Source organism: Apium graveolens, chromosome 10, assembly GCF_009905375.1.
Source record: "Apium graveolens cultivar Ventura chromosome 10, ASM990537v1, whole genome shotgun sequence".
NCBI classification, from domain to species: domain Eukaryota; kingdom Viridiplantae; phylum Streptophyta; class Magnoliopsida; order Apiales; family Apiaceae; genus Apium; species Apium graveolens.
The window spans coordinates 225430226-225439204 of record NC_133656.1 but is presented as its reverse complement, the minus strand read 5'-3'; the positions used below and the strand labels follow the sequence as shown (position 1 = coordinate 225439204).

Below are 8979 nucleotides of genomic sequence, written 5' to 3'. Positions count from 1 at the left end.
CTGGATATAGGGTCGTTAAAGGCGGCTACGATGTAAAAAGTAAAGGTATGAGGTTGAGCGGAGATATGAGTACATATTTTCTGCATTAACATAAATTAACTATGCTATTGTGGTTAGAGCTTTACATGAGTATTTATGACCAACAAACGACAACGTGTATATTGGGTCAAAGTATACTTGGGGTGTTCGCGGTGCGGTGTGGTGCGGTTTGGACCAAAACCGCAAACCAAACCGCGGGTGCGGTTTGTCCAAATTCTCAAACCGCGACTACACCGCGTAAATCTTAAACCGCGCAAACCGCACCGCAATTAAACCGCGCAAACCACACCACAAAATTGCGGTGCGGTGTTTACAATTTTCAATACATCAATAATGAATTAATAAATAAGTTTCAAGTTGATAGTATTACTTCAAAATACAATTTTAGTAAATCTGAACCATGAACTACAATTTCTATTTTTTTGGCATACATCAGACAAAATTTTAAATTATCTTAGTAATTGACAAAAAAATAATAAACAGTAGCATCCAACCATCCAATGTAAGCTGCAACATTGCTACATAAATGCTTATAATATATATTTGTTTATATTATAAATGAACAATATTATTATATATATATATATATATATTTATTTATTATAAAGGTACAATAATTATATATATAGTATAATAGTAATATGCAGTGCGGTGCGGTTTGAACCGGGCAAAGTCCCAAATCGCAAAACGCACCGGACCGCGCGGTTTGACAAAAATGCAAACCATGACCGCACCACGAAAAATTTAGACCACGGGGAGCGGTGCGGGGCGGTCGGTTTATGCGGTTTGATAAACACCTTTGTATGCAAAAAAAATGAGAATATTGGCTATTTTTTCTTATTTTATAAATAAATGGCAATACATTTAAATGATTATAGAGTTTCTTATTATAAAAATATAATTGTTTGTCATAAAAATATATCGTATGTCACATTAATACTGATATTTAGATCCACCAAATATTAAAATATCAACTGAAAAATATATGTATTAAGCATGAATGTGTATGTATATATTATAGTATTCATAAAACATGTGATTATGTTGGTTTATATTGTTGTTTGGATGCGTCTTTACATGTCACAATATGTACGAACAGTATGGATTAAAACGAATAATTATGGTAGAATTTATGTATCAAATGCAAATACAACCATAAGGCGGTTAACATGTCCAGAACTGTGTATTTGTTAATATTGAACAAGGGAGGGGGAAATTTATTAAGGTCAAAAATAAAAATTCAAGAAGACTTAAATTCAAATAACAGTTATAAACTAAGTGTATGTGAATAAACTACTATATTCTATAATAATTCAAATAATAACATACATTTCCGTAATAATAATTCATATAAGTCACCCAGTAGACAAGGAATACATTACAAATGTTATTTCAACTTAATTTCAAATATCAGAGATGTCATCATACCTCAAAAACCACTCATTATATAAACAAATAATTGCATCATTTATTATCAACCTGAAGACAATATAAATATATAATTAACAACTACAATTAAAATAACATATTCGTGCAATTTAAGGCATGCTCGTACATTGTACGGCCAGATCTTACGAAAGATGGAAATCTCTTTTCAAATATTTTACGGTAAATGTGTTGATTTTATAAGAATACATAAATTATATTAGATTTTTATTCACTCATCTATAATCTATACAATTTTCAAAAATAGGAATTCGAAAAAAATATTTACATATCTGTGTAGGAGAATTTTTCTTGAGAAAATTCGTCCCGGGATTTTTTTTTATTCACTGATCTATTCAATTTTCAAAAAGAGTAATTTCTAAAAAATATTCACATATTTGTGGTGAGAGATCTTTTTCAAGAAATTTTTCCTGAGAATACAAGAAAATTGGATTTCTCAGAAATCTCTCTCGAAAAACTTTTTTGTGTTCAAGAAGAAAATTTTCCCGACATTTTTTAGCAGAAAAATATTTTTTTTAAATCGAGTTATCTTTCGGCAGTCCAAGGCAGCCACAGTTTGGTTTTATAGGTTATGCTAGAGCCTAAAAATAGGATCGTTCTTTCTTCTTTCCACGTTCCTTTCATGGCTGATGTTTTCACTCCTGTATCGTGAAGTTGGCAGTCATATAGCGCGCGCGATAGTTCGTAATTCAGATTTTGATTTATTCTCTACTACTCTGCTGATGGTGCTGTTTGAATAGAAGAACTGATGCGCTCTCTGGTTGATCAATGCTATTAGTTATATGACTACCCAAATGGCCAAATATCACCAAAAATCTCCACAAGAACAAGATCCATTGACAAATTTGTGGAATCGAACCCGGTCCCTGACAATGATCTCTCTCATATACAATTTACTGATGATCTTTGTCACTTCATGACAATCCTCACAAGCCCTAAGATTCTTTACTACCCTAATTACGACAGGCGCTCTAGTCTTCAATAGTCCATAGGCAATTGCAAGTCTTTCACTATGCGCACTAAGGTCATCCTCTTTCTCTTCATTGCCCACATTGTGTAATACAGCTGAAATCCATGGCTCATGCCCAGATTCCTGGACTCTCTGACGTACATCCTCTAGAACTTTTCTTATCTCCTTGTGTTCTGGATGCGACCAATCGCCCATTACAAATTCGTGGACAAAACCATCAACTTCAATGGACGTACAACCAGGTGTAACTTTGACGCCTTTATCCTTCATGTGCTTTCTCACATGGCTCATCTTCCCCCATTGAAAACATGATGCATAAAGATTGGCTATAAGAGTATAATTTTCTGCGTTTAGTGGCTCTAACTTGAGCAACTCCTCACCCACCAACTCACCTTTCTCCAAAATTTTGTTTCTCTTGCATCCAACAAGTAAAGTTCGCCAAATTGCTGAATCTGGTTTCACAGGCATTGTTTCGACAAATGCATAAGCATCTTCTATATGGTTAGCACGGCATAATAAATCAACCATGCAGCCATAATGCTCAATTGATGGTTCAATTCGATAACCAAGCATGGTAGACCAATATTTACGGCCATCAGAGACTAGACCACCATGCGCACATGCTAATAAAACACCAACAAACGTCACATTGTTTGGCCGCACCTGCAAAATAGAGGATCATAAACAGTTATTTACAAATTACAAAGAAGCAAATATCCCACATTTGACTAATGTCTTTGTGCATTACGTTCAACAAATGATTGTAGTAAAAACAGGTTACCTTAGCTGCTTCCATCAAATTAAAAGTCCGTAATGCATCTTCAGCATGTCCATGAATCGCAAAACCAACAATCATCGAGCTCCAAGCCTTAGTATCCTTAACCGGCATTGCATCAAAAACTTCTTTAGCTGCACTAATACTACCACACTTAGCATACATATTAACCAACCCAGTCCTCAACATAACATCTTTCTCAATCCCATTCTTATCAATATACGAATGCACCCACCTCCCCACATCCAACGCCCCGGCAACACCACAAGCCGAGACCACACTCAACATAACCACCTCATCAGGCACAACACCACTCATTTGCATCTCCCTAAACAACTCCAACGTGTCATCAAACATCCCCAATTTCGAATACCCACTAATCAAACTACTCCAAGCAACCAAATTTCTCTCAGTCATTTCTTCAAACACCTTCCGTGCACACATCATGTCCTCACACTTACCATAAAAATTAACCAACCCACTCTGAACAACCTCATTCGAACCAAACCCATTTCGTATAGCACAAGAATGAACCTGCCCACCTTCTCTAAAAGCCGATAAAACCGAGCAAGACTTGAGCACCAACGAAAGCGTAAACTCATTCAATTTTGGATAGGTTTGGTTAAAACTAATCAAAGATTTGAAAATAAAAAGTGGTTTTGGAGATGGGTTTTGAGCATTAAGATGAGCTTTGATCATGGAATTGTAAACGAAGATGTTTGGATTGGGGATTTGAGAGAAAACTTTTTGGGCGTAATTTAGGTTTCTATGAGAAGAGCTAGAGCAGAAAGAGATGAGTTTAGAGAGAGAGAATAAGAAAGTTGAGATGGGTAGGAGTGGATGAGTGAGAATATGAGCATGAATTTGATGGAGGGCTCGCATATTTGGGCATTTTGAGATTAATTTCGAGATTCTTTTTTCTTCATTTTCATTTCTTATGCTTGAGAAGGGAAGGGTTTGATTATGAAGCTCAAGTTCCATAGGTTTGGCGTGTCTGATCTCGTGTTTTTTTTGCTAATTAATTACACACCCATGAGGCGAACTCGCGGATTGCACAAATTCTGAGTTGGCTTTATTATAGAATGTTAAAAGGTACACTGTTAGGGTTACATAAGTGATCTGCTACTGGTTTTTTAGTTGTACATTGGCTTGACAAAGTAAAATTTGGGAACCAGACTGCAACTAAACTTGGAAGAGTATAACAGCTCAGAAACTTCTTCCAAAAAATTTCCTGAGCTTAAGCTGGTCACAATTACATCAAACATTTAACCTTCTGAAACAAATTTTTAGTTAAGGATGCTTTAGGAATCTGGCAACTCAGTTGTTTGCTTGATTTCGTGAAATAATAGCTCGGCAGCTCTTTCCAAGTTTTTTAGCTAGATTTTAGCGTTGTCACATTTACATCTAACATTTAATCCTTTGAAACAATTCTTCGAGTTAATGGTGCTGTAGAAATTTGACAAGTCAAATGTTCGCTTAGTTTCATTGAATAATAGCTCATTAGCTCCTTCCAATTTTTTGATTGATCTTACGGTTAAATCTAACTTCTATAACCTTTTGAAACAATATTTCCAGTCGAGGGTGCTTTAGAGGCGGAGTTGACCAAACAATAGACTAGCGAGAGAGGAAGATAATGAGCCAGTGACAATCTAGTTTCTACATAGATTAATGTTTGTATATATTACAACAATACACTAGTAAAATGTCCATTGCTGCACTAGTAAAACAATGGACTGCCAAGATAAGAAAAAATAAAGAGGTAAATGTTGTAAATAACTTCTAGTCAACCTCTTGATGTTACTTCTTTGTTTCTTCAGTTGCTGCTGGTTTTGCTGTTTCTGTAACTCCAGCATCAATGCAATTTCTGCATTTCCTTTCTACCCATCCTTCAATGTCATGCTCCCCATTGCCCCCGTAATGTCGTCCTCCACATAGCCGGGCTATGATCCCTGCAATCACACCAACAATTATGATCACTGCAAGCACAACAACTAAAGTCTCTATTGACCGGTGTGTGTTGGCCCTGGTGGACTGGCTTGGCTCCACTACCGCTGCCACGGGTGGTGCCTCCACTAATGGTGAAAGTTGATTCTCTACTTTCTTTACCAGAGTAAGCATTGATCTAACCATTATATGCACATGAAAACTTAGTACTAACTACTAAGTTTATGAAAGAAATGAGAAAGTTGTAAGAGTTTTGTGTAATGTTGTAAAGGTGGAGAGAAGATGTGATACTATAGAATCCCAAGTTTGAAATTATTGCCTCCTTGTTACTTTTATTGACATTGGATCTTCTTTATAGTGTTATTATGTTGTCACCTACATAAAATGTTTGCTTTTATCCACTTTGATTTTATATATAAGTTGGTGGTGGTCTTTTGAGGTACAAGAACAATTAAAAGGTTAAAAAAATATCAGTTTCATTTAGTAGATTTTCTTGCAAAAAGTTAAAAAGTTACAGCTTGCCTGTCTGGTGGTGAGGACAGGGGTAATTTTTTAGAGAATGGTCCTTGAAATGTGGTTTCATTTCCTTATTCATTTCTCATCCCAATTTGTCCATAGTGATTCACATGTTAGTTTTGGTAAGCCCCAACAATAAATTAGTGAATCTTGAGTAAATTTTTGTGTTTTTGAAATTTGCTCCTGCTGTACACTGTACCTAGTTATTTACACTCACCATTGTGTTATTCAATTATTTGTCATTATGTATAATGTGACAAATATATAAATTCACTATTCTTTTGACTGCTAGTATATAAATTCACATGATTCAATGCATTTACCACAGGATTGTAATGATGCAATTGCAACATGTGATGAATGCAGCTATAGTTTGCGGTTTGCATTTCTTAAACCTCAATCCGGATTAAATAGGCAGTCACGCACATAACGTGCCGAGGAGGACTAGGCTACTACTACTAGGGTAGGGCAAGATGAACGTAGAACTCAGAGTATTGGTTAGATATTGTTTATGTAAACAGTAAAGATTACCGATTTCATCGATGCTACAGGTTAAGTTACCTGTTCTCCTAAGAGTGCAATATATTAAAATTTCATGTGATATAAGCAATAAGGGAAACTCTAGTTATCTTAAGTTTCAGGTAGAAAAAATCTGGCCACAATACAAGACAGATACTGTTTAAAAAACAAAAGCTATGCATTAGCCATTAGGAGTATGAAAAGGAGGGGGTTCATTGATTAGTCAATTCTGAGTTCTGAAACAAAAAAGATTCCTTATTCATCTCATCTGAATTCTGAACAACACAGGAGAAGCAATTATTGACTGAAGAATTTAAAATACATCTGGCCACTGTTTTTCTCCTGTAACATAATTTGTTTTTTTTTACCAAGCCACTGGGTGGTTTATTTTGATTTGTTTTACCCTCTTGTTGTATATTGGTATTTGATAACTCCTCAGTCATGTCAGCATAATGTCAAGATTGAATACTGTTCTGTTAATTCTTCATTTTCTATTGAATTATTCAATAGATTTAAAGTTCAGATTAAATTATGATTTTGTTTTAAAGTTTTATCTACTCAATCACTGGCTCTAAATATAACTTATAATAAAAAGTATAATCATGTCTCAGCTGGAACCTCCTCAATGCAGGTTATGGTTCAAGTAAATTTTTCCAACAGATCTGTGCACTCCTGGCACCGGGGATCTTGTGAAGCGAGTCTCTTCCCACAAGTCCGAATTTTGCATATTGATGCACAAAAATCAAATGCTTATATAGACCAGAGGGAGCAAGTAATCGTTTTTCAGGCATAAAAGTCTGTCTTGTATATTAAAAGATGTAAAGCGCACACACAAAACTTTACAAAAATAAAAACAGGGCACCAAGGAGTACTACTACTAGTAGTCAAGCTATTAAAATTGAGCACACTTCAGTTATTAGGAGAATTTGTTTGTTTCAATTAATTTAGCTAAGCTACTAATTTAGATTGTGTTATGGGAATGTGTAATATTTATTTACTACTAGTTATTAAATACTACTAGACAACTAAAGACTAAATGGTGTATAATTTGATGATCATCTTTTTATCTCAGATATCATGGTTACTAGACAACTAAAGACTAAATGGTGTATAATTTGATGATCATCTTTTTATCTCACATATCATGTTAAGTAACCAGCTCATCTAAAATTTGGGTTAAATATCAAAATGGTCACTCAAGTGAGCCACCAGTATCAATATCTTCACTCTAGTTATAGTCGTCTCATTTAGGTCACTCTAGTAATAAGTAATCACTCGCCGTTAGTTTTCTGACACAGACCAAACGGAAATCACAGCGTGTCATTGCTTATGTGGATTCTAACGTTTCTTTTTCATTCATTGCACACACACTGCAACGGCTATATATATACACATCTCTCTGGTTATATATAGTGAAGCTCATATTTTTTTTATCACCAAAAATTGTTATCAATCTTGTACGATAAAGACATTATTATATATATATTGAATATATAACTAATTCATAAGAACATTGCTAATTCTTAAATCACATAAGCATATAAGAATTAACAATTAAATTAGGAGAAGGGTTTGAGAAAACAAACAGAGATTGGATTTAATCTCGAGTCCAGAAAACTGTCTCCTTAAAGCAGTTTCGCCCCGCACCATCCGTGTTTAGCGACCTGCTTCCCAGGATAAAACGAGATACTAGTATAATCGATAGATCGAATATACTCTCAGCGAACTTGAACTGAGCCCGAGAACTATCACCGGAATATTGAAAAAATTTAAGACTAAAGAGACCAAGAATGAAAGAGATCACTCTTATTTCCTTGACTTAATAAAACTGGTGCCCTAAGACTCTATTTATAAAGAGAGGCTTGAAAGGACTTTTTTTTCTTTTCGATGTGGTACATGGTATTTATAAGAAAAACTAAGGAATAGGTTTGTGCTACTCTCGATGTGGTACAAAACCACTTTTCATATTAAAAGGTAAAACTTTGGAAAATCAGTTCTCATTCACCTTTTACTCATTTTGAGCGTGTTAATATGCGTTGGAATCCCCTCGAAGAGAAGAATACGTTCCAATAAAACACACCACTAACACATAATGTGTCTCACTCATATAGAGTCTCAAAATGATTCACAACTTAGTCTAAAATACTAAGTTTGTCCAACATTCCCCCACAAATGAGATTGATGGTCCAGTAGCACGCACCACATAGACACCACATAGACAGACAGACGCGGAGCTTGACTTGGTGATAGTTCCGGCGGTCAGATATAGCATACGATAGGTAGAGAATGCTCCTTGAACCTTCGCTCGAATAAGTATATCAACTTTACTGGTAGACAGTATGACGCGATGTCCTTGAACTGTTCGACCGTTTGTGTAAACGATGACATACTCATCACTATAACTTTCCTGACTCATTCAGTTCTCATGATTATGTCCATTTTGGCCCTGGAACATCGTCCTGGTTCTGCAAGAGTTTCTAAAGAATTGTGCCTCGCAATTCTCCTTTGAAGCGGCCATACTTCTCTCTTACATAGGTGATCTTTATCTTATAGAGTAACCCGCGTTTACTCAACCGAATATTATGTATTCAAACTTGAAATCCTTGTATTCGTCAAAGATCATTAAAAGCATAAAGCTTAACCTCGTACCTTACGGGTCTCACTGTTTCATCATCATAGAAATAGGCCAGGGTTACCCCCACAGTGATTTGGTCATCATGATTTAGTTGTCCCATTGAACCAAGTTCTTGGGATCTCCAGTCAGCAAGGT

At 35.4% G+C, this 8979-nt stretch overlaps 2 protein-coding genes across 2 annotated transcripts; both read right to left on the bottom strand.

Moving 5' to 3' along the window:
• Window positions 1-2246: 2246 nt before the first annotated feature.
• Window positions 2247-4388, bottom strand: LOC141693516 (pentatricopeptide repeat-containing protein At1g59720, chloroplastic/mitochondrial-like). The gene is made up of 2 exons (XM_074498648.1): window positions 3237-4388; window positions 2247-3118 (listed from the first exon to the last, which is right to left on the bottom strand). Exons 1-2 carry the CDS (start codon window positions 4209-4211, stop codon window positions 2291-2293), a joined length of 1803 nt encoding a protein of 600 aa, XP_074354749.1. The 5' UTR covers window positions 4212-4388; the 3' UTR covers window positions 2247-2290.
• A 639-nt stretch (window positions 4389-5027) lies between these two features.
• On the bottom strand, window positions 5028-5360 carry LOC141691904 (uncharacterized). Its single transcript, XM_074496654.1, has one exon. The coding sequence runs from the start codon at window positions 5358-5360 to the stop codon at window positions 5028-5030; it is 333 nt and encodes a 110-aa protein (XP_074352755.1).
• Between the last annotated feature and the right edge of the window lie 3619 nt (window positions 5361-8979).

Coding starts and splice junctions, on each gene's coding strand:
- LOC141693516 (XM_074498648.1), bottom strand. CDS start 4,211: ATGGAACTTGAGCTTCATAATCAAACCCTTCCCTTCTCAAGCATAAGA. Junction 3,119..3,236: donor ATTTGATGGAAGCAGCTAAG/GTAACCTGTTTT, acceptor TCTATTTTGCAG/GTGCGGCCAAACAATGTGAC.
- LOC141691904 (XM_074496654.1), bottom strand. CDS start 5,360: ATGGTTAGATCAATGCTTACTCTGGTAAAGAAAGTAGAGAATCAACTT.